Source organism: Sminthopsis crassicaudata, chromosome 2 (genome assembly GCF_048593235.1).
Source record: "Sminthopsis crassicaudata isolate SCR6 chromosome 2, ASM4859323v1, whole genome shotgun sequence".
Classification (NCBI taxonomy): Eukaryota; Metazoa; Chordata; class Mammalia; order Dasyuromorphia; family Dasyuridae; genus Sminthopsis; species Sminthopsis crassicaudata.
In genome coordinates this window covers 279,675,595-279,702,180 of record NC_133618.1, presented here as the reverse complement: position 1 = coordinate 279,702,180, position 26,586 = coordinate 279,675,595, and the positions used below count along the sequence as shown (strand labels likewise).

The 26,586-nt window shown below is 35.5% G+C and overlaps 1 protein-coding gene across 1 annotated transcript; it reads right to left on the bottom strand.

The window, feature by feature from the left end:
• Positions 1-11,120: 11,120 nt before the first annotated feature.
• Positions 11,121-25,240, bottom strand: DTD2 (D-aminoacyl-tRNA deacylase 2). The gene is made up of 3 exons (XM_074289557.1): positions 25,039-25,240; positions 20,755-20,824; positions 11,121-14,621 (listed from the first exon to the last, which is right to left on the bottom strand). Exons 1-3 carry the CDS (start codon positions 25,147-25,149, stop codon positions 14,296-14,298), a joined length of 507 nt encoding a protein of 168 aa, XP_074145658.1. The 5' UTR covers positions 25,150-25,240; the 3' UTR covers positions 11,121-14,295.
• Positions 25,241-26,586: the final 1,346 nt, after the last annotated feature.

The following is a 26,586-nucleotide window of genomic DNA, read 5'->3' as shown; positions in this document are numbered from 1 at the left end:
CCTCATCTGTCAAATGAGCTAGAGAAGGAACTGGCAAACCACTCCAGGATCTTTGCCAAGAAAACCCCAAAGAGGATCATAAATTTAGACAAGAATGGAAAAACAAGGAATGGAGGCAAGTTACTAAGCTATACCAACCCAGGAACTATGGAATGTTGAAAGACAAATAAATAGCTATGAACTATGAACTAATTGTACTGATTCTCTAATCTTGGCTATAAGGACAATTTTGACTTAGATTTGCCATTCCTTCCCACATGTACAAAAATGTTTATAGCAGTCCTTTTTTATAATGGCAAGGAACTAGAAACTGAGTGAATGCTCATCAGTTGGGGAAAGACTGAGTAAATTATGGTATGTAAATGAATGCAATAGAATATTATTGTTCTATAAGAAATAATGAGCAGACTCTTTCTTTTTTTTTTTTTTTAATCTTTTTTATTTACCAGATATATGCATGGGTATTTTACAACATTAACAATTGCCAAACCTTTTGTTCTAATTTTCCTCCTCCTGCCCCCCCCATGGCAAATTGACCAATACATGTTAAATATGTTAAAGTATAAATTAAATACAATATATGTGTAAATGTCCAAACAGTTGTTTTGCTGTACAAAAGGAATTGGACTTTGAAATAGTGTACAATTAGCCTGTGAAGGAAATCCAAAATGCAGACGGACAAAAATAGAGGGATTGGGAATTCTATGTAGTGGTTCATAGTCATCTCCCAGAGTTCTTTCGCTGGGTTCAGTTCATTACAGTTCTATTGGAACTGATTTGGTTCATCTCATTGTTGGAGAGGGCCACGCCCATCAGAATTGGTCATCATATAGTATTGTTGTTGAAGTATACAATGATCTCCTGCAGACTGATTTCTAAAAAATATGGAAATACTTACATGAACTGATGATGAGTAAAGTGAGTAGAACCAAGAGAACATTGTACACAGTAATAGCAAGTCTATGTGATGATCAACTGTAATGGACATGGCTTTCTCCTCTCTCTCTCTTTTTTGCTGAGACAATTGAGGTTAAGTGACTTGTCCAGGGTCACACAGCTAGGAAATGTTAAATGTCTGAGGACAAATTTGAACTCAGATCCTCCTGACTTCAGACTATACTAATTAGCTGCTCCCTACATAGATCTTTTTAATAATTCTTTCTCTCTTTCATTTCTTTTCTTTTTTTTATTTTTCATTTATTTTCACTCATTAATCAATTAGTTGACATTGACTAATTGACTATTGAGTCAAATTAACAGAATATTAATAGACTATTTAGATAAATAGTCAATTAGAGAAAAATAATTTTCAGGAAATTCCAATAGACTTGTGATGGAAAAAGCCATCTGTAGCCACATAGAGAACCATGGAGACTGAATGTGGATCAAAGTATTTTCACTTTTTGGGGCATTGTTACTTGTTTGCTTTTTTTTCTTTCTCTTTTTACCCCCCACTTTGATCTGATTTTTCTTGCATAGCATGATGCTTGTGTGGCCTTTGGCATTGTTCTGAACATACTATGTTTATGTTTAGAAGAATTATACATGTTTAACCTATATTAGACTGCTTGCTGTCTAGGGAGGAAAAGGAGGGAGAAAAATTTGGAATACAAAATTTTGCAAAGGTGAATGTTGAAAATTATATTTGCATGTATTTGGGGAAAAAAAGCTATTGCAAAAAAAAATTGTTAAAAAAATTTACCACTCCTCAATCTTCCTTTCTCTTTCACCCAATTCTTTTCCCTTAGCCTTTTGTAAATATTTTTGACTTATGCACACATTGAATTTAAATGAGGCAGAATTGCACAAAGTTGTCAGCTTCACTCTATCTGAGTCATTGAAGTCCTATGGCAGGACAGAAGTCAAGATGATGGCAATAGTCCAGGATGCAGTGGGTGACCTTGGCAAATTTCATGTCTGACCATGCTCTAAGCATCCCATAGTACCTGCTTTTGACAACTTCATGAATGGGATGCTGGAACAAATTGTTCCCATGTATCAATTTCACCAGACACTCTTCATGTGTTTAGCATAGACAACTCCCCCAAATTATCTGTAGGTTTGAGGTCTGTTGGTTATCCTCTCTAAGTTAGCCCATGTGCTGAGATGATTTATTCGGTTGTACATGGGACACCTTCTATGAACCACAGAGAGTACTAGGCAGATGAGCAGGCCTGGAAAGGCCAGTTCTAGTCCTTGATGAATACCCCATATACTAAAGCTGTGTCCAAACCATTCAAAAATGGCAACTACCAGAAAACTCAGTTCAGTGATTAGGACATTTTCTTTTCAGAAATAAAGAAATAACTTCCTAGTACTTTAAAACTGTCCCAAAGTGGAAAAATCTGCCTTTTCCCACCACTGGAGGATTTTAATTACAGGAGAGGTGATCAGTTGTCATCTAGCTACCAGATGACCACTACATGGTCTAAATGGGACAAATATTTGGGATAAAAGTTTAGACTAGATGATCTCCCAAGTCCCTCTGTTTCTAAATAGTGGATAGTATGGAGGACTTTGAATCAGAAGACTTGATTTCAAATACTGCCAGAGATACTAGTGAGGTAGTCTTGGACAAGTCACATTAGCTTTTTAAAACCTCAGTTTCCTCATCCGTAATATAGCTACAATAATACTTACACTATCTACTTCAAAGTGCTATTGTGAGGAAAATACTGCAAACCCTAAGGGATTACAGAAAAAGAAGTTGTTGTTAATATAATTATTACTATAAACATTAGAACTACCATTCTCTTAAGGGTAAAGTAGGATAAATAATTACAGAAATACTTGTGTCAAAGATAGGTTAGGTAATACAGTCTCCCAGGGGATTTGAGACAATTGCTTTTGGAAAGAAAATAAATTCTGTTGCCTCTTTTAAAAGTAATTAAAATTTACTTCAGTTGAAATAAATAAAAAGGAGTTATCAGAGAATGTAAATAGATATCAAAATTCTTAAGCATACATCCTAAAAAAAGAAACAAAACATTTTTGAAAGTATAAATTATCCAAATGTAAAAAACAGAAATTTGTTTTAACATGTAATTGGGGAAAAAATAAAGTGTAAAAATTTTTAAAAGAACTAAAGACTAAAAAAAAGGAAATATAAATTGTCTAATAAAGAGAAAAATTCTAGATTAATAACTGTAAGGGACCTTTGAAATCACCTAGCTTATATTATAAATCAGAAAACTTAGCTCAATGAAATTAACTGACTTGCCCAAGATCATATCCATAGTAAGTTGTTGAGCCAGGATTCAAAGCAAATTGTGATTCAAGATTCCCCTTTTTACCCTCTGAATCATTGTGAAGCTTTGTGTTTCACAGAGAGTATCCAGAAACCAGATAATGAGGTAATTATAAAAACTAAAATGTCAAATTCCAAAAAAAATTTCAATTAATGATAATGTCAAACAGAAGTGGCAAGGAAAAGGAAACTGGCTTCTTTTTAAAAAAGAGAGAGGGAAATTATAATCAGAGGATAAGAAAATGGCAAATCTGCTACTGAGATACTCTGTTTCTCCTTCCCAGAGAAGGAAGACAAATAAAGATTAAATATGGACAAAACCCAGAATCTCTGAAGAGAACTGTATTTTTTTTTAAACAAAACCTCTAATTTCTTTAAAAAAATTTTTTCAACAGTATTTTATTTCCCAAATACAATTTTCAACATTCATTTTTCTGAGATTCTATGCTCCAAATTTTTTCCCTGCCCCCCTTATTTTCTCCCTTCCCAAAATAGCAAGTAATCTGATATGGGTTAAATATGTAATTCTTTTAAACATATTTCATGTTATGCAAGAAAAACCAGACCAAAAGGGGAAAAAGCCATGAAAAACAAACAACAAACGTAAATATGAAATATATTATGTTTTAATCCACATTCAGTCTCCATAGTTCTCTCTCTGGATGCACATGGCACTTTCTACCACCAATCTATTGGAATTGCCTTGAATCTCTTCATTGTTGAGAAGAGCCAAATGTATCCCGGAATCTTGTTGTAACTATGTACAATGTTCTCTTGGTTCTTCTCACTTCACTCAGCATCAGTTCATTTAAGTCTTTCCAGGTTTTTCTGAAATCATCCTGCTGATAGTTTTTTATAGAGCAATAATATTCCATTACATTCACATGCCATAACTTATTCAGCCATTCCACAACAGATGAGCATTCATTCATTAAATTTCCAGTTCCTTGCCATCACAAAAAGGGCTGCCAAAACATTTTTGTACATGTGGGTCCTTTCTCCTATTTTATCATCTCTTTGGGATCCACCAAATTCACTTGTACCATAGTCATTGGGCAAGTTGTTCCTATTTATAGGACAATATTTGAGTTGATTCACCATGGGTCTAGTTTTATCTTAGGAAAGAGAGCCAGGAAGAGATTGGGGAGTGGGGGTGGGGGGGAGAGACAGGAAGGAGAAGAAAAGCCAGAAATATTTATCTAGTGCTTACTCTGTGTCAGTAAGCTGCTAAATAACTTACAAATTTGATGATTTTTGATAATTATGATAAATCATATGAACTAGTACAGAATAAAATACACTAGAGATTCTCGGAGCCTCAGCCAGGATTCAGTCGAGGAGATTCAGAAGGCAGAGAAGGCAGGCGGGAGCTCAAGCTCTCCGAACCAAAGCCAGACTGAAAAGCTGCCCAGCCCCAGGAAGGAGATAATAAAGGATCTGGACTATAAGAAAGCTAACTGGGCTCCAGGAAAGGAGACAAGACTTGGAAAGAGACAATAAAAGATTTGGACTTTAATCCCTGGCTGTACTTGTGATTACTGAACTGAAATGAAGGCTGCCTCCAGAGACCCCAAGAAAACCTTACCAGACAACATTACATTTTTAGAGAGACTATTACAGGATTATGCTATATCTTCTCAGTAACTTTGTACTTTGTTAAAGGTAACTGATATTAATTAGTTATCAATGAGATAGGGAAGATAATAACTGGCTAAACCATACTAGAGGGATAGTGGCCCTAGAAATGATTTTAGGTGACTGTTATTAGAGGCAAACCATTGGAATGAGGGCTTTGAGCAATAGCAACAGAACCCCAAAGCTTTCAAGTAATCCCCAGAAGGGATCCTCTGGAGGAAGAAAGTACAGTAGCCTTTCTCTAGAAATCCTGTCTCCATTAGGAGTTGGGAGAGTGATTCCCAGAGTACTACAATTGCATTTAATCTGAGTTCTGTTATTTTTTATTTTTGTCTTCATTGAAAATATCCTAGTCATTGTTCATATTTGTTTCAGAGGAAGTTTTTTCTTTTCTTTTCTTTTTAGGTTTTATCCATGTAAAACAAATTTTATATTACAAACATTTACAGATCATCCCCACTTCATGAGAGATGTCTTATAACAAAGTAAAACAATTAAATAAAGCAATAATGAACTCACCTGAAATCTCTGCAACATTCCATATCTATATCACTCCCTTGTATTTTTTTCTTTGTTTATTTTAAACTAAAATACAAAATAAGAAAAGAAAAAAATTGCCATGTGCACAGTAGAACATAAGACAGGATTCAAGATATAAAGCAATACATTTCAATTTCAAGAAAGCCTATATAATAAATACAACACATTGTGTTCAGAGCTGTACATCTTTCCTTGCTTCTTGTTCTAAGAGGAAGTTTTCATACTTAGTAGCAAAGAGCTGAACCAGTTACAGAGGGACTAAGTAGACTTAGTAATTAAAAACAAACAATTCATCTAGTCATCAAACAAATCAATCAATCAAAAAACTTTTAATAAGCATTTACTCCAGGCCAAGTACTGTGCTAAATGTTGGGGATACAAAGAAACGTTAAAAAATCACTTCTTGTTCTCTAGCAGCTCACATTCTGATAGGGGAGATAACAAATTACAGAAAGTATTCAAGATACCGAGAGTGGACAGTAGGTAACCTTTGAGGAAAAGCTCTAGCCGCTGAGAACAATACAAAGCAGAATTTGAGCTAAGTTTTGAAGAAACCAGAAGAGATTCTAAGAAGCAGAGTTGAAGAAAGGGAACATTCTAAGTATGGAGAACAGCCGGTGCAAATTTTGTTAGCTTTCTCAATGTGACATTTCTATTCAGACTTGCCTCAGGACAGAAATCATGTAAGAGCAATGCCAGGAACTCAGTGTGCTTAATTTGAGGCTCAAGCTCATCAAGCCTTTGCTCATCTATTCTGATGCATTGCTTTAAAGAAAAAAAAGTAAATAATATCTTAGTTTTGAAGTGGAAGATGGATTTTTGATGATAGGTTTAAAGTTCCCTAAAAGAATTTCATCCCAATGGGGGAAAAATTCTTCTTGCTTTTACTCAACCCTATTATCAAGAAACCTAAAATGCTGTTTATAACAATGTTTGATGGTTCTCGGATACTGTTACATATGGGTGTGGTGCTTTCTCCAGATAAATCCTTTTCACATTCTGGTTGTTGTGATAAGTTACATTTTATTAAGCTTTTAAAGCTTTTAAAATGCTTTCTAGTCTGGGGGGGGGGGGAAGAGATCTTTTGCATAATAAAAGCCAATAAAAAGAAGCAGGTTTATATTTGCCAAAAATTTGGCTCTACAAACTTCACTTAAATAGGGATTATTTCATTTAATATATTTGCATTCATATCACTCAGTCTGGTGTCTAGCACACATGAAGGGCCTAATAAGTGTTTGCAAATTAATTATAAGGCAAATAGTGCCTTAGGATGACCTCTAGTATAGCCCACACCTCAGGATATGCTACAGATATAAAAACAAAGACCCAATATATATTTGAAAACCTAAACATGAAGCACTGTCATATGGTATCTGGTTATAGACCCAAGATCCCCTGCAAAAGATCTGGAGTTTTTGATCTGAAATTCTAGGAAGAGAGTCCACAAACTATTCAACTATCTTATTGGTCCTGTCACTAGTATTCTGGGGCAGGAATTAGAGATATTAAAATTGATCAGATGGATAATAGATGTTCATTGACCTGGTCTACAGTAGGTGGGAAAACAGCTTTCTAGAATAGGTAAGGTTTGAATAAGGGCCTTGAAGAGTGGAGAAAATTTAGATATAGAGCAAGGTGGGAGCAATTTAAGCAGGGAAGATCATGAGCAAAAAAGGAGAATCAGCTGGAATAGAAGAATTAAGGTAATGGTGTATTAATAAGCATTTACTGAGCACTATATTCCAGGCACTGTGCTAAGTAAAGGTTAGTGATTAATAAAGAAAAAAATCAGTCCCTGCTTTCCAAGAAATTTGAATTCTTTTGAGGGAGTCAAAATGTAAATAAGGGGACCTAACTGGGAGATAAGAAGATAAAAACAATGAGATTCAGCAACATAATGAATATGTAAGTTGAGTATGTAATTGAGAATGACACAAAAGTTGTGAGCTTGGGTGAACAAAAAAATTCTATATATTCCATAATAATAGGGAAGCTTAGAAAGTTGGAAGCGGTTTTGGAGAGAAGATAATTTGTTTCGTTTTAGACAAATTGAGTTTGAGACTCAATGTCTATGGAACATTCAGTTTGAATGGGACCAGTGAGGCTTTCTCAAAAAGTCTATGAGACTAGGTCTAAGTCATGTGATCCCTATTCCCAGAGGTCTGCAGTGCCTGAAGATCGGGTCTTAGGCCCAGACTGTAGGAAGTCACATGATCTCTAGCCTTAGAGATCTCTAAAAGTCAAGACCTTAGTTTAGCTAGTGACAGGAAGTGATGTAACCCACAGGAAGTAGACAACACTGGTGACCATTGGCCAATGATGATTACTTCCTGTTAGACTATCCAATGAAAATATTTGGATGTTTAGCTATTTAACCAGCTTTACTGTTTCCAGCTTATTGGTCAGACACATATTGGGAGATGAGATGTTTCCCAGGTGTGTCTGGGCCTCTCCCTGCAGGCACTAAAGAAATGCTTTCTCTTTGTACCTGAAGATGTCTCTGATTAGTTAATTTGGAGAAGGGGGTCTAGCACCTTTCTCACAAGTCTGAGAATCCAAGAGGAAGCTGGTGATGGGAGATTGGAGCTCAGAAGAGTTATAAGGATTTGGATAGATCTCCTAGATCTTCATAGATAACTGAACCCATGGGAGATTGAGATCAACAATCTGGACAGCAAAGAGGGAAGAGAGAGAGGGTACAGGACAGAGCTTGGGGAAAACTCAAGGCTACTTAGTAGCAGTACCTGGATGAAGCTCCACAAAGGAACCCAGAGTATCTACTTACTATATGAGCTAGCAGCAACTAACTGGGGACCTTTTGGACCACTGGTGGCCACTATGGGTGCAACCTCACACTGCTTATCATGGTGCTATTCCTTTCAGAGCCAGGAAGAAATTCTGGAAAAGCCATGGATAAGGAAGCACATTCTGACTACTGCTGATTGCAGCTGTCCCTGGTGCCTAAGAAACTATTGCCCTGGTGATGGAAACTGCCCTGTGACTAATGATGCAATAGGAGTACCAGACCAATCTTAAGGTCAAAGAGATAAATGGTTTATGGAACTGGAGGGTGGCCAAGATTAACACTCCTTCCAGGATAGTGGGCAAGAAGGATAAACTACTTTTGTGTCCTTCCCATAACTCTTACTTGCATAGCTAATTCCAGTCAAGTCCCAGACATGCAATACTTGTCCTTGATCTTTCCTTATGATCTTTGTGAGGCAAGGAGGAAAAGTACTTCTTAATAGTCTATGTAGCTAGGTGGCGCAGTGAATAGAGCACCAACCCTGAAGTCAGGAGGACCAGAGTTCAAATTTGACACGTAACACTTCCTGGCTGTGTGACCCTGGGCAAGTCACTTAACCCCAATTACCTCAGCCAAAGAAAATTTTAGCCTATGCAATATCCTGAGAGGGAGCAACAGAAGATGGTAAAAAGAGATTTTAAGAGATAATAGGGCAATATTAGGGGAGTACTTATGTTCATTATTATTTTGCTGTTTAAAAAACCATGTGGCTATTGAAAATTGGCTGTTTTTATAATATGGATAATAAGGAGAATCCAGTGTAAGCCAGGAAATTTCCCAGATGTAGAGATAAGGGCTCTAGAAGTATAGATTGCTCTATTTTTATAATCCCAAACAACATTTAAATAAACCCCTAGTCAGTCAGTGAGAGATTTATTCTGACTGGGCCATTTGAAGTCTACTGTTTGGTCAGGGTAGGAGATTTTTATAAGTATCAAAGAGAATCTCCTGTACACCAGTTAGAGAGATCTTGATGGGTCCATTGGGCTGATGGTTCCCACACAGAACTTCTCAGGTGACAAATTATGATTACATTTTTTCAGTGGTTAAAATATTCTCTTGTCCTGAAGTCTTGAGGAAAGCAGGATATGAGACAATATAGTCTACTACTGTTATTGTTACAGCAGTAACTCAAAAGTGACTGAGGGATATTCTCAAAGCACACACACAATTTGCACTATAGTTACACAAGTATTATAAGGTAAATCTATTATTTTTCTTCATGATGTATTTATACTTAACAAAAATTCTTCAATCACTCACAATTCAACTTATTGAACATAAAAGTCTGCCAAAAATCCAAGTGCATTAATTCTGGGATTTTGAGTCACTCAAGAAACAGCAATAAAAATGAGATTAATTTCACTGACATGTTTTTGAGATACTAAAACTAGATCTTTAAAGTCATTTTCATAAAACTATTGAGTTTTAGGATTAATAGGAACTTTAGGCTAGATATATTTTAATGCTCATTTTATAAAGAAACTGAGGCCCTGAAAGATTAAGATCACAGCCATTAAGCTGCTTAAGTGAAAGAGCAAGTATCTGAATGCATATTTTTTGATTCTAATTCTCTGTCTTCCCTTGATGATTTCATCTGCATCCAGAGGTTATCATTTTCATGAAAATGACTCCCAAGTCAATAGCATCTTTCTGGAAATCCAGTCTGGCTTTGTAAATTGCCTACTTATCACCTCCAGCTAAAACTTATTAACAGACCACAGTTCCATGAGTTTCCTTCCCTCTCTAACCCATCCTGCATTCTGCACACAGGTGTCCAAATAATCCTTCCGTGGCACTGGTTTGGCTGTCACTCCCCTTCTCAAAAACATTCACTTCTCCTATATCTAGGATCAAATACATTCTTACCCTTGTATTTAAAGCTATCCACAATCTGGCTCCAACTTTTTTTTTTTACCAGCCTCATGTCACATAATTCCCCTGTACACATTCGATGTACTAACCAAAAATGAACTACTAGAACCCAAACTCAATAGCAAATCATCTGCTTCCTTGCATTCCTACTCTTTGCCTGAAATATACTCCCTTATTATCAACACCTCTCATAATCTATGTCCTTTTTTGAGGCAGCCTAGGCATAAATTCTGCCATGAAATTTTCTCCAATTTCCATAGTTGTACATATTATCTCCTTCTTCAACTAACTCTGTATTTATCTTTATACCTATTACACTTTCCCTAATAAAATATAAGTTTCTTTAGGGCAGGGATTACTTTTATGTCTTGTTATGTCTATGTTATGTGTAGAATAATACCTTGTATATAATATGTGTTCCTAAATGCTTAAACTATTTTAAAAATTTTATTATTTTTATTACACCTTTTTATTTTCAAAACATATGCATGAATAATTTTTCAACACTGACTTTTGCAAAACTTTGTGTTCCAAATTTTTCCCTCCCTTCCCCCCTTCTCTCCCTAAATGGCAAGTACTCCAATATATGTTAAACATGTTAAAAATATATGTTAAATCCAATCTATGTATACCCTAAATGCTTAAAGTAAAATAATATTTGTATTTATGTTTAATACCTTAGAATAACAGACAAAAGGGACATAGGATAGGTCTAATCTTTAGTAGTAGCAGATTAAAATGTCAGGCAGTTTGTTACTTTTTTTCTATGCCTCCAAACTGTGCAATGACTAAATCTTCCCTGAAATCCATGTCAATATTTTAACTGGAAAATTCAAATTCAGTAGTAAATGGGCAAGTGTATGATACATTGTGAAGGGCATGTAGTCACAGACTCCTCACACAATTTTATAAAATGGAGAATTCCCAAATCTATACCACAACATTCTGAGACTGTGAGTCAGCATTTTTTTTTCCTCAACAAAATCAAAATGGTTTTAAATAGACGATGCAGTCTTTTTGAAAGACAAATACAGCTTTATTGGAGAAAACGGGAGTTTGTAACTTTATGAATAGTTTATTACACCTCAATAAATGTATCATGAATCAATAAAGGAAAAGTTAAGGGCAATAAGTTCATTACCAAGGTAGCTATTGATTCTTAAGTGTCCAAAATAAAGTGGTATCTGGAAAGGAAATAGAGGAAATAGTATCCTTTAAATACCCAAAATCTTAAATACATCAAAAACAGATGTACAGCAATGATAAAAGGCACAAAGGAGTCTTTAGACCATTTAAAAAAAAAAAAACTTCTTCATATTCTGATAATATTCTGATACCCTTAATATCTCTGGAACCAGATCAGAGTTGTAACAATTAGATTATTTTTTGTCTTGCTTTTTCTAATAGTTTATTTATTCCTTGAATTTCTTATTCAACTATTTCTTCTAGCTCAACTAAGAAAAAAAATCTTATCTTAAAATGTCCATTAGAAAATGCAATCTTCTATTTCACTAATTAGAACTAATAATGTAAAAATGACTGTCAATCAATTAAAAATTTCCACAAAACCCTTCCCTTTTTACTGACAATTTCCTTATAATCATCACTAAGTTGTACATAACAACAACAATTTGTGATGATCAATTTTGACAGATTTAGTTTCTGAGTAATACAATGATCTAAGACAATTTCAAGATTCAAGATGGAAATTGCTATCCAAATCCAGAAAATGAACTATAGAGTCTGAATGCAGATTGAAACAATATTACTTTCACTTTTTTTTTTCTTTCTTGTGATTTTTCCCTTTGATTCCGATTCTTCTTTCACAAAACGACTAATAGGTAAATATTATACATATATAGCCTCTATCAGATTGCCTGTCATCTTGGGGTAGGGGGAAAGGAAAGAGAAAAAAATAATAACACAAGATATTATAAAAGTAAATGGTGAAAACTATCTTTACATGTACTTGGAAAAATACTATTAATGGAAAAAGAAAAAAACAATTATTACTAAATTCATAAAAATATGAGTATTTCCAACTTTCAGTTTTGAGCCTCTAATAATTAATTTTCTTTGCATTATAATATGAAGGCCTTACCCTTTGATAAACACTTTGGAGGGAAAATAAAAATTTAGGGATGAATGTTAATTCAGCTGTATAAATGAATAAAAAAAAATCTAATCTCCTAGAACTTTTATCTTTTTCTACATAGGACACATTAAGGTTCAGTTTGACCATTTTAAAAAACATGATTTCCCTACAGAATCACCATTATAAAAATTAAGAACTATTAATAGAATGTTTCTGGTGTTATTAAAAAGGAATAATAAGTTGCATTTTTAATGCAAAATATGACAAACTTAAAACACAGAAATCAAGATAAAGCTCTATCCATTTTGATTATCTCAAAACTGACCTCATTTTAACACGATTGTCATGAATAATGAAACATTATGATCTCAGAGCAATCAAAATCATAGGAGGCCTAGAGTGCCTTCTATAACAGCTTACCCTTTATATAGGAAACTTCCATACGTTTTCTTTAAACAACAATTATGTGAGGTAGATGCTATTATTCATATTTTACAGATCAGGAACTAGGGGTTGGAAAGAAGGTTAGATGTCTTGTCCAAAGTCACAGAACTAGGAAGTGTCAAGAGCAGGATTCACTTTAAGTTCTTTCTGACTCCATGGTCTGGCCCAGGAAATCATAATGTTTCTAAGGATGCTCAGTAGATCTAATTAGGCTGCCAACAATGACTTAAATATGTAAGAAATGTCAAAGACCAAAGGTCTAAAGTTACAAGAGATTTCAAGAGGACATTCAGTTTACTTTTTCATTTTACATATGAGAAAACCAATATTCAGAAAAGGTAAATGATTTTCCCAAGATCACAGTAGGTAAAAAGCAATAGAGTTGGGTTTTTTAATCTTTTTTTTTTTTTTTTTAAATTAAAGCTTTTTAATTTTCAAAATATATGCATGGGGGGCAGCTAGGTGGCGCAGTGGATAGAGCACCAGCCTTGAATTCAGGAGGAAGGAGTTCAAATCCGATCTCAGACGTTTAACACTTCCTAGCTGTGTGACCCTGGGCAAGTCACTTAAGAGTGGAGAAAATAGGAAAAGCTGAAGCAGCTTTGTGGGCAGCCACAAAATGCTAATTAACAAAACTAGTAGACAAAAATCTCCTATATATCTGCTAGATTACCTGTGAGAGAGACTTATGGAACTACATAGACAAGATGAGACAGGAACAGGAGGAGTCATGTTCTACACTAGTGAGATGACCTATTTGTTATTTAGTCATTTTAGTCACATCTGATTCCTGGTGATAGGTCTTCTTGGCAGAGGTAATAGAGTAGTTTGCTATTTCCTTCTCCAGCTGCTCATTTTACAGATGAGGTAACTGAGGCCAATAGGATTAAGTGACTTTCCCAGGGTCATACAAAGTAAGTACCTAAGGCCAGATTTGAATTTAGGTCTTCCAAGGCCGATACTCTGGCCACTGAGTCACATAGCTGCCCTAAGACAATCTCTACCAATCATATCATAATAATGTAGAATATCTCATGGAAATATTAAAAATTATTTTATATTACAAAATATATAGGGTCTCTTTAAAACACTGAAATTTTGGAAAAAGACTTTTTTTTTTTTTTTTGGCTGAGGCAATTGGGGTTAAGTGACTTGCCCAGGGTCACACAACCAGGAAGTATTAAGTGTCTGAGACCAAATTTGAACTCAGGTCCTCCTGACTTCAGGACTGGTGCTCAATCTACTGCACCACCTAGCTGCCCCAAAAGACTATTTTTTGATAGTTAAAGTTAGTTTTGATAATTAAAGATAGTTAAAGGCATTTTAAAGTATTTACTTTAGTTGGACAAAATCCTATTAATTTGAATTTTGAACAATTCTTTTTAAGTTGGATGGAAAATAATATTGCAAGTATTTCTTCAAAATATTACTGTGCAACCAAGACAAACATTTTTAAAAGGATAGTAGAATGAATTAAAGGTAAAGTTGCCCAAGCTAGCAGAAAACTTGAAATTATAAGGAAATACCAGTCCTTCAAAAAATGGCAAAACCTCTTTTAGTGACAGAACTTAAGAAAACAAAAATCCTCTAAGAATTTTAGTCCTGATCATTTCACCGTAGAATAATATTGTACAAACTGAAATGGCTTTTTCAAAATTCAATCAGATGTGTGTAAGGTCCATTGGTATCAAGCTTTAACACTTGTCTGTTCCCATAAGTTCCATGCTTCACAACCATGCCGGCTTCAGCACATTTACTATTAGCAGCAAGTTCTTTTTCACACAGAGTCACAAACTGAGAATAAAGCACTAATGCTTCTTCTTTTCCAGAGTTGGTGTAGTACTGCATGCTTTTTCCTTTCACTTTTCCTCCAAGGGTGGCTTGAGGGATGATGAGAACATTCCCAGGTAGATCCAGTATAGAGACATGCTTGCCATTTTCTGTCTCACTTAATTTCACATTCAACAGTGTGCTAACTGGGAGGAAAAAAATTCTAAAGTGAAAAGTCAAACCAAGAACCCACTCTACCCTCAAGAAACCACCAGCCCTCAGTGAGTCTAAAAATTATGTTTAAAAAGCTGGTTTGTCAGCTCACATATCTTGACCCAAATCCTTATTCAGATGTTCAAAAATGATTTAAGCTAAAAACAACCCCCTTCACCAAAAACCCCAACATCCCTCCAAATACAAATAATCTTATATAGAAAATGTTTCAGAACTGAATTAGTAGACCCAATATTAAATTCCTGAGTAGAGTTGTTTTTTTTTTTTTTTTTTTTTTGAGAGGCAATAGGGATTAAGTAACTTGTCTAGGGTCACACAACTACACAGCTACTAAGTGTTAAGTGTCTGAGGAAGCATTTGAACAGGTCCTCCTGACTTTATTGAGCCATCTAGCTGCTCCAAGGTGTTTGTTTGTTTGTTTTTTAAAATATAACCATATGCTGGAGTATTAACATAAGGCATCCTGGGGAAGTCAGGCCTAGAATTTCCCTGAAAAAGGGTCCAAGATGAAGCTACTGTTAATTCTCTTCTAAATAGAGAATAGCACCAGATGAAAATCCTAGTCCATTGCGGTTTTTTTTTTTTTTGTTTTGTTTTGTTTTTTTACTTTGTTATTTAGAACACTTTGCTAACAAGGCCAAGATTTTTTTAATTCAAATCCCATATGGTTTGACTTTTGCTGTTTCATTATAGTAGATTCATGGCAACACAGAAAATGAAAAGATTGATGAACTTGGAAAAAAGCCTAGAAAAATCATATAAGACTAACATTAAATAGCTATCTCACAACTATTAATGGTTGGTCAGAGGAATATAAACAAAGAATTATCAGAAATGCATCATTTCTATTGGAAGAACTCCCAAAAAAGCAAATGTTGGATTGGCAGTATTACCTTTACCTAATAACGTCTGCATTAATATAATCTAATATAATAACAATGCTATGATTATGAAATTATAAGCCATCATTCAGATTTATAGTTTTATAGAGATTTTACAAATGTACAAAAACAATTCACCTGGGATTCTAAACAGAGCTTACTATTGTGAATGAAAATTAGAATTACTTGAGGGAGATTTTAAGGATCTATGATTTTATCACAGAGGGGAACTTTCTCCTGGGAGCAAACTACAGACTATGAATGGATATCTGAGTCCAAGAGAGTTGCTCAAAGCACATAAAGGTCAGGTGAACTGTCAAACAATTAATAAATGCCAGAGGTAAGAAGTGAATCCAAGTTTTCTTGACTTGAAGGCCCATATTCTAGTCATATCTATCCAAAAGATACACTTTTATAGAAACAAAACAAAACAAAACAAAACAAAACAAAACAAAACAAACCCAAAACAGCAACAACAATTAAAACCCTAGGTATTTATTTATTGCCTAGTAGGGCTTATCTTAGTACCTGTGTTGGGCAATAGGGATGTAAATATATATAAAATAAAAAAGCAAAACAATCTCTTTTCTTAAGTAATTTACAAAATATCCATAAATATCTACCATTAAAAAAAAAAAAAGTTCAAGTAGGAGATTTTGAATTAGGTGTATTTTTCCAAATCCTGACCAACTTCTGTTTGTAAAATCAAAAGCAGTGCACTAGAAGTGGAGAGAAACTACATGAAATTAATTCTCACAGAAAATCAGTACAGCAAAAACATACTTACAGATAGGAGATAGCAACAATTTGTCTGTTAGAGATAGAAGCTAATCCCCAATTAGAATTAAAGACATTTTAGAATGGATTCTCTGAGAGAACAGGGGGAGCCTCAGTATATTTTCTTCTCATTCCCCAAATCAAAGATTTTATCTGGCTAAAAATCTTTGAAAGGCAGGATATCTAAGAGTTATTAAGCATTATAAATTTTGCTTAACTAATATTTACTTTATTTCTTCTATTTGGATTTTGTCCTACTGGCCACTAATTGAACAGCTGGCTTCCCAGGGGAGGTGGAGTTCTCCAAGATATTGGGGTGGTTTGAAGGTTAATTTATCATCGAGGCTTCTGATTAGTTGAAAGATCAAAGAGTAATAGTACAGTTAGGACAGAAGCATACACAGAGCTACCACATATCTCCCTCTGCTGGCTAGACCTGAGAACTTGACAATGCTGCTAGTAGATTTCCTTCAGAACCATCACTACCAACAGGCTTGTAGAGTTTGAGATGGGAGGGCTCTTGGAGATCAGTTAATGCAACCCCTGGCCCTTCCCTTGAGGAAACAGGTCCAGAGAGACTGGGACCTACTCATAGACACACCCATCAGAAAGTAGAAGAAAGATCTGAACTGTTCGGCTTTCCTGACTCCAAAATCCAGCATACTATCTCCTAACAGCAGAGTACCTAGTACACAGTAAGAGCTTAATAAAGTTTATCCATTTATGTATTGATTGAATCTTGAACTTAACAGAGAATTATGATCATTTTATGTTAAGTGTCTTGCTCAGAATTCAGATTTCATTTTTCCCGGAGAAATAATGTTATATTTAGTAGTTAAGTTGTCAGGCCAGCCCACAAAGGGCTTTAATTTCTGATCCTGATGTATTCTCTCGATGAGACAGTACAATAGAACTTAACCACTAAGTGTAATGATGTTTCTCTGGAAGAATGAATTTGGAATTTTAACTTGGAATGCCAAGATCTTATGAAGCTACAATGGAAATGGGGTGTGGAGGGAGAAGGGGATAATTGATTAGGACTTTGTACTAAGGACAACATTAATAAGGACAGAGAAGAGCAGTCAGGAATAGGGGACTTCAAGGTAAGGAGTACTGGGGGTCAGTGTGAGGCACTGTGGACACTTCCTGTCCACTTCCAAAACCTACCCCATGGCCATTTATTCAAGGGACAGATGTAAGTAACACAAAAGCTAGGGACTGCTTAGGTCAAACAAAAGGAAGATACTGGATTACACAGCTTCATCAGTTGGTTTGTACTTCTCATATATTTATATTCTAATTTATGTTACAGTTATTTTTGTATGTATTTCTACTCATCTACTAGATTGTAAACTAGTAGAATTGGAATATTTCATATTTAACAACCTTAATACCTATCAGTCAATCAAAAAACACTTATTAGGAGCCTATTCTGTGCCAGGCACTATCCTAGTGGTTGGGGATATAGGCAAAGTAAAAGTGTCTGTTGCAAGGAACTTGCAGGATGATGCACTTTTACATTCACATACACAGACTGTGGTATGCGAATGCAAATTAGCATTATTCTACTGTTAGAAATGACAGAAGAGAATCCAGAGAATCCTGGGTGGTAAGAATTGACACAGAATGAAGTTAGTAGAGCTAAGAATCATTTATAGAGAGACAGCAACAGCAGTATAAAGAAAAGCAACTTTGAAAGAGTTAAGACTCTGATCCATGCAATGAACAACCATGTCTCCAGAGGACATAAAGTGAAGCAGGTTAATTATCTCCTGGCAAAAAAGATAGACACAAGGTTGAAGAGACACACTTTTTTTGGATGTGGCCACTAAGTGGATTTATTTTGAGTGACTCTGCTTATTTACTGCAAAGAACTTTTTCTTCTCTTTCTTTCTCTTGGGTTTTAGTTGGGAAAAGGAATTAATAAAAATGACATCCTCCCAAAAAAAGAGGGCCCACCGGAATTTAACCCCTCAACAAAAAACCACAGATGGAAGTTTAAAAGATAGCCCAAACAAGCAGTTCTAAAATTAAAATGTAGAATTTATTACATATTTTAAAGAAATATCAGGATCCATGACTTCATTAATGTAGTATTCCCTCTAATAAGAGAGATCACAATTGCACCATGCTTTTGTGGGTTTCTGTGGTTAAAATCTAAGAATGTAACCCAAAAAACCTTCTGAAGATAAGCTGCTAGTCTTCCACTAACAGTCTTTTACTGATCATTACTAAAAACATGTCAAGATGGGAGAATTTTAGTCCCTGGCAACCTTGTTATCCCATTATTTCAATGGGTCTGACTCTTTAGGACCCTATTTGGGATTTTCTTGGCAATGATACAGGAGTAGTTTGCCATTTCCTTCTCCAGGCCATTTTTACAGATGGGGAAACTGAGCCTAGTTAAGTGACTTGCTTAGGGTCCCGGAGTTAATTCTTGAAACTGGATTTTAAGTCAGATTCTTCATAGTCCAGGTTTAACTACCTACCTGCCAGTCTCTGGCAAATCCTTTGAAAATTTAGGGCCCCCTCTGTGGCATTAAATTAGGACTTTTGTGGAGGTGATGCATAAAACAAGCACTTAATAAATAAATGAATTTGAGAGACCTCAAAACTCTCCAAATTCTCAATCAAATAACCAAGAATGCCAGATTGTTTTTTATTTGAAATGAAGCACCTGATATCTGATTGCAATGAAGATAAATGAATAAAGAAACTATATATATCACAATATAATTAATTTTGTTATTGGGTAACATGATCAATCATTGAAGAGGTCTTATAATCCTATCCTTCAGTTTACAGAGAGGGAAACTGAGGCCCAGAAAGGTTAAGTGACTTGCCAACATGACATATTTAAGACAAATGCAGGATGTGACCTTCAGTCAGTTCTATCCACAACTTTTACATTCTTTCTATTGCATCAAGCTGCTTAAAAAGCTTTTAATCAGAACTAGGCAGCTGATGCATTTATTTGAAATGTTTTTCTTCATTGCAATCTTGTATATATACTTATACAACCTGTTATATCCCTGTTTTCAGCTTGAGTGAAGTCACATTTTTTAAAAAAAGTTTCTCCTAATTTAAAAATGACTCACGTCATCCAGTAGCAAATGTACCCATTTCTGTTACTTGTATTTCTGAATGTCTTTTCTATTTATGAGCACATGTAGCTGCTACTCCTCCATTCATGAAGATGAGGTTAATGACCAATATCCAATTTAAAGACCAATCTGATTACAGCAGGATTTTGCCGACATAACAAGTTGTTACATCTTGGGAAAGAAAGGACTAATCCAAAATAATGGTATAATAAAGTGTATTCTAAGAAATAGTTTTTTCCTAAAGTTAATATGGCTTTAAAACTACACTAAAATATTTGGGACACCCTAAGTTTGTATACCTTATGCCCTAGAATAGAAAAATTGGTATAAGATAGAGAAAGAACACATAACTTTAAAGTTCTGTCAGTTCAGGGAACTTTTTCTTTTCTTTCTTTCTTTCTTCTTTTTTTTTTTCCTAAGGCAACTGGGGTTAAGTGACTTGCTAGGGTCCCACTACTAGAAAGTGTTAAGTGTCTGAGGCAGATTTGAACTCAGGTTCTCCTGACTTCAGGGCATCAATACAGACAGAAACTTATAAATTTAATTATAGGGAGTTGCCTGTGACACGGAGATAAAGTGAACCAGGGTCACATAAGCTAATAAATCAAATGAGATAAAATGAGATAATATTCATAAAATGTTTAGCACAGAGTCTGGAACATAATAAGTGTTTAAGAAATGCTTACTTCCTTTCCCTTAGTAAATATCAGGGATGGACTGGAATTTAGGTTTTCCCAACTCCTAACTTCCAGCACTCCATATCCTCCATACATTGTAATCTCTGAGACTGTGGACAATGACTAACAATTCAAAAATGGATAAGAACCAGAAAGATAAGCTGGCCCAGTAGCTAGAAGCTTGGACATGAGAACTGAGTAAATTTGGTTCAAATCTTACTTATAGTCTTGGACAAGTAACATGATTTCTCTAGTCCTACCTACATAAGAAGGGTTAGATATGCTGCCAAGTACTTCTAGAATTAATGCAACTGCGAAGTATTTAACTCACTAAATAAAAATACAATACAACATAACATTAATTTGTGTTTTTTTTTGTTTTTTTTTTAATCAGTATGGCTCCATTTCTCTTTGGTCCTATTTCTATTTGAAATTGAGACCATTAGATTAGATGGTTCCTAAGGTCTCCTCCACCTATGGTCTGAGCCAGATGACTAAGAGTTAAGATATTCAGAGCATTCTCTTTAAAATTCCCACTGGCACAAATTTCCAAAGGCAGAGGATTCTGAGGATATTATGCTCTTTCACATTCTTTACTTTCACTTTGCTAGTTTCTGCTCATTCTGTATATTAAGAAGGAAAAAAATAGTAGCTAAAATCACATACCCATTTTAGGCAGAAGGTCTTCTTTAGCACCTTTGAAGAAGCAGACATAGATCACTAATGCTCTTGAAACCTGTGAGAAATCAGCAAAAATTAACTCTATAGGAACTTAAAAACAAGTTAACATATAGATAAGATACATACAATGACAGCAGTGGAAAACTCCACACATGTATTATCAGTACAGAGGTCAAAAGCAAAGGAAGGATATTTTCAAAATATATTTGATTACTTAATTTTGAGTTTGGAAGATTAAATTACATCCAATTATCAAGCACTTAGAGAATCATTTCCTTCAAAAATTATTTAAGCTGAAAAATGAGAGAGGACTGGGCAAAGTCACCAGCCTTATTCTCTCCTCCTGAGCTATTTGGGTCTAGTAGCAAGATATAGATCAGGCCAGCTGGAGATAAAGCCCTTCCTGATGTCCTGGTCCTCTTTGAGAATGCAGGACAAACAAGATGAAAAATAGCTAACAGTAGTAAAAGAAGCAAATTGTTCCTTGAAAAATAAATACTACATATTTATGTGATGCATCTCAAAAGTCACATTACTAATGTCAGAAATATTAGAACACATCAATCATATTCTTATTTCTGAGTAAGATGGACAAACTTGGAAACATCTCATTTACCATGTCCCATTTATTAAAGAAAAATGTCATTTATCTCCACATTCTATTCACTATTATTTACTAACAAAGGAAAGCTTGGCATAGTGGATGAATTATGATTTGGGGATTTTGCAAAATATGACAAATATGGAAATATGTTTAAAAGAATTGCACATACTTAACTTATATCAGATTGCTTGCTGTCTTGGGGAGGAGGAGATGAGGGAGAGAGGAAAATTTGAAACACAAAGTTTGACAAAAATGAACATTGAAAACTCTTTTTACGTGTATTTGGAAAAATAGGAAACTTTAAAAATTAAAATAATTTAAAAAATATTTAGGGATTTAATTGATTTATTTGGCATTTTGGTTAATTATTATTTCTAGTCTGGCATCACAGAATCTCAAAGTTGGAAGGAGCATATGAGCTCATTATCAGTACTTATATTGTATATTATAACCAAGAAGTAATCATCCAACCTTTACTTGAAGACTTCCCAGCACCAGAAACAATCTACTCTCTTCCCTATAGCTTTACAACTCATTTCATTTTTGGATCAAGTTGTTACCAATTGTCATAAAAGTTTTATTGTTGTTTTTTTAATATCAAACTTCTTTGCAACAAAATTTATTTACTCAAGAATGAATCCTATACTAGAGGTATAATTCCATCAATAAACTTCAAATTCTTCCTTTGTTGTTCTACATACTTGAAACAAGTCAACTGTTGGGACAGAAATATATTTTTCTTTAAATTATACTAAAAATTTCATTATAATGCTGTTTAAAAATAGTATGATTTCAGGAGATTGTGATTTAAATCTTATTTCTGATGAAGCTGTGCAAGTTATTCTTAAACTCTCAGAGATTCACTTTCTGAATCTGGGAAAATATTTGCATAAACTGCATCATAAGATTAGGACAAGCAAATAATCTTGTAAACTTTAACGGGCTACTTAAATGTGAGTAAAAAATAATAAAATTATTTAATAGAGACAGGATCTTCAGGGGTCATCTAGCCCAAGTCTTACCAAACTATTCTATTAACTAGAGAAAAAGGAAAGGATGCTCGTAGTTATTACTGTAACAGAATACCCTGGCCTGGAATAAGAATGGGTCATCCTGCCAGAAGTTGGCAGCCTTAGTAATGGACTTTCAAAACTATAATACAAGTCCAATCAATTAGTGCTGTAGCAAATTCAAACAGTGACAGAACACCATAATTAAGTAGCTTTTTGTTTCATGAGATAAGTACCAATTCTTTCCATCTGTCCACAGTCACTACTTATTAAAGTCTTTCTCTTATAGTACATCCTATTAATACATACCATTATGACCTAGTCATTTCTCCCTCCAAAAAATAGCTTCTCTCCTGAATTTAAAGTTGTGACTTTTAAGGGAAAAGGTAATGGAGTCTGTCACTTGAAAAAATAAAGCAAAACAATACTACTTGAAAATTTTTTGAGTTTAAAAATGCTCTTTTTGTATAAGAACTCTAAATGATAAAGATGGGTACTGAAGCAAAGGGGAGTCCTTTTTCCCGATTATTTATTATAAATTAAATTAATTAATATGTATTGGTCAACCTGCCAACTGGGGAGAGGGGGAGGACGGGGAAAAATTGGAACCAAAGGTTTGGCAATTGTCAATGTTGTAAAATTATTCATGCATATCTGGTAAATAAAAACTATTAAAACAAAAATAAATAAATTAATTTAGTGTGGGTATTTGGAGAAAAGGGAGGGAGAAGGATTAGAGACCTGTATAAAGGAAATGAAGCACAGTATTTATAAAAACCAGAAAAGACTTGGAAGAGGCACAGAAGATAAGTACACTGAAAATTAAACAATTATATGACACTCATAGCAATTAACAGTTTTCAATATGGAAGTAAAAACAACGCAAGTTTAATTCAACACAGTATGAAAGAGTGGCCATTAAGTTGAGAGAAAAATGAGGAACTTCTTAAATATAAATAAAAGAAAATATGTAGAAAGTGATTTTTATACATGTGTAGGGAAAGAAAAGTTATTTAAAATATAAAATTTCTTAACAAAGATTAGTAGAATCAATAAATATCTATTATTTATCTATAAAGTTTCAGGCACTATAAAAACAACAACAAAAAAATCTGATTTCAAGAATGTTACTTTCCCACCAGTGGACAACAACATGTATTGTTCAGAACTTGCATTTCCTTCAGTCTCTTTGTGACCCCGTTTGGGGTTTTCTTGGCAATGATACTGGAGTGCTTTGTTATATCCTTTTCCAAAACACTTAAGTGTTTGCAAAATAAATGCAAGGTAGTAAGGGAGCACTACGAACAGGAAGTATATAAACAGAGTTGAAGCAAATTAAGGTTTCTAAGAAGTAGAGGAAGTGTATTACACAGCGACTCGGGATGCTACGTTCCTAGTGAAACTTACCAAGAAAGCCAGTTTGACTGGACTCAGCAGTATGTGAAGGAGAGAAATGCATGGCAAACCTGGTATTAGGTTGGGGTCTGCTGGTAAAACGGCAAATTAAGGAGTTGGTATTTGACCGCACTTAATTAGGACAGTGAAATTTACTGAGTCGGGAATGACGATCAAATTTGGGTCAGTTAATCAACAGTCTATTACCTTGGAAGCAGTGTGGAAGAAGTGCAAAGGGAAGTACCTGAGGCAAGGAGACCCAAAAAGGCAGAATGTGATTGGAAATCTTGAGTCAGCTGACTTTTAATGAAAGGGGAATTAGCAGTAAAATTGTGATTTGGATAGTTTAAAAATAGAAATGTGTAAATATGTGAAATCATGTCAAACTTAGATATAATACGGGGTATTTCCAGGTGTTTACGTTAAAGGAGGTGTGGTTGTGTTAAAGGTAGTAAAACAACTCAAAAGTTTTGTAGGATGGATGAAATCTTGGAATGGGGGAATAAAGATGTCAGAGAGAGAGCTACAACACCAAGGTGTCAGAGCCAAAATTACATAATAAATAATAAAGAACAGGGTTCATTTCCTTGTGAAAATAAGAGTCCAATTTAAAAACTTTCTAGGAAATAAAATCTTTCTGGGAAACTTCACTTTTCTAGGCCTTTGCTCAAGTCTTGATGTGGCTAAAATTTCCTATAACGGGGGGAAGGAACAGTCATTCTCTGCATTACATACACAAAATGCTGAACTCCCAATTTTCTACCTTCAAGGTAACTAGCCCACAGCCCGCTCAGGATGCGGCGAAGGCTAACATAGGTTAGACCTCTGTTCCAAGAGGCTGAAAGCAATCCGGTTTCTGGAGCGGGACGGAAATAGGAGGCGTTTTTAAACTCCAACGCCAGCCTCAATTAGGAGCTCTATTAAAAAGGAATAAGAGGAACAAATCTAGGTAATGAGAAGCTCACTCTCGGACACCTGAGGGCGCTCGCTTCTCCACGAACACGCAAAGTAGCCGTCTGTGCCGGCCTGCGCGCACGGAGAACACCGAGAGCCCAGGTAGAACGCGCGGCCCCCGTCTCAGTGCTGGAGCTGCCGGCTTCTCCCGGTGCAGGGGCTGCACCAGAAACAGGAGGGCTAAAAACGGCTGGCGAGGAGCGAGGGAGGAGGGCCTGCAGAGTGCTGAGAGTTACTGCATCACGGAGGTTATGAATCATTGCACCACAATGGCTAAAGCGGGATCCGTCGGGGGCCGAATTTTACCTCCACCCACTGCGCCTCGGCGTCGGCCTGGGCAGGACGGACTTGCAGCTTGGCATGCAGGCACTGCTGCAGGAGCACACGGGCCTGCGGCGGACGGCCTGCCTCGGCCATGGCGGAGAGCGCACCTGCAAATCAGCCACGGCCCCAAAGGATCTGGCCGGCCTAACGCGGCTCGGCTCAGCCTCCGCCTCTTCCCTTTAGCTGGCGCGCTAGATAGAGTGGGCGGAGCCCGGGGCGGGGGCGGAGACACTGGTTGGGAGAGGAAAAAGGCCTTGGCTTTCGGGTGTGGCGAATGAAAGGTTATTCCCTCCGCACTAATACCGTCACTTTCCCCGACCTCGAAATTTACACTCTCACGCTTGCACCTTCGCCCCTCCATTCTGCTCCGGAAATGAGCTGTGGAGGATCCCACCCTTCAGGCTGCCACACTTCTTTCTGTTTGCTGAGATGCGAGAGAAGGAAGACAATTTTAGTTTGGGGGAAAAAAAAATGACTAATGGCAGATCATGAAGTGGGCAATTTGTCAGTTTCTCAGTTTTCTCAGTTTTTCAGTTCTCAGTTTCTCTTCTTGATCTCTTTGTGTACTTAAAGCATCTTTTGTAGGTCACCGATTCCTTTGGCAGTCCCGCGGAGCCGACGGACCCTTCTTAGAATAATAAAAATAAGGAAGAAACCAATTGTAGGGAAACGGAGATTTACTTGTTCCCCATTCAAGTTCCCCGCAATCTGCTCAGACTTGAGTTAGGAGACTTAAAAAATATTGACACATTCAGGGACGCTGAATTAAGAACATTTGTTCCTCACCAAATGACATTTAAAAATATTTACTTTTTATTCACCTTTTATTTTGCTTTTCTGTGTACCAGTTGAATTTTCCCAATAAAAGGAGAACTGGAATTCAGGCAATAAACCCTGAAAAGGGGGTGGAGAGGCTTTCTTTTGTTATGCATCCCAATTACTTATTTATATTAAAATAATTATAAATTTATCCAATAAAAATAATCAGATAAGCAAAATAAGGAAGAATGTTAAATTTTATCGCGGGAGAAGTAAATTATTTAGGAACAAGCAAATCCAAACAAGATATTAAACAGAACCTTCAAGGTCTTTTTAAAATTTCTCTAATCCTGGGAAACTTCAATTTTCTTTCCTTTTTATCCTCTTTTTTTTTCTTTTCTTTTTTTCTTCTTGCCTTATTTTCTTTTTTCTTAAGACCTTTCCTTTAGGAACTAAGAGAACTTTTGTAGCCTCAAAAACTTTACAACCCCTGCGAAGCATTTGGGCAATTAACAAGGCTCTGTGGCAGCCCCCAATAGCCTGACCTATTGCAAAAAGCATCTTAACTGGTTTTTCTGGGCTCTTTTCCTTCATATCCTGTTACCCACCAACAAAGCACCGCTTTCATAACGTTACTATTCAACTAAAAAGAAAAATCCAATCCAAACCTCCAAAACAAAAGCTTCATGCTAACTAAAGCGACAAACACTTTACTCTGGATTTAAAGTCTGTGGGGAGTCTTTGCTATTTTTTCTACCTTTTTTTTTTTTT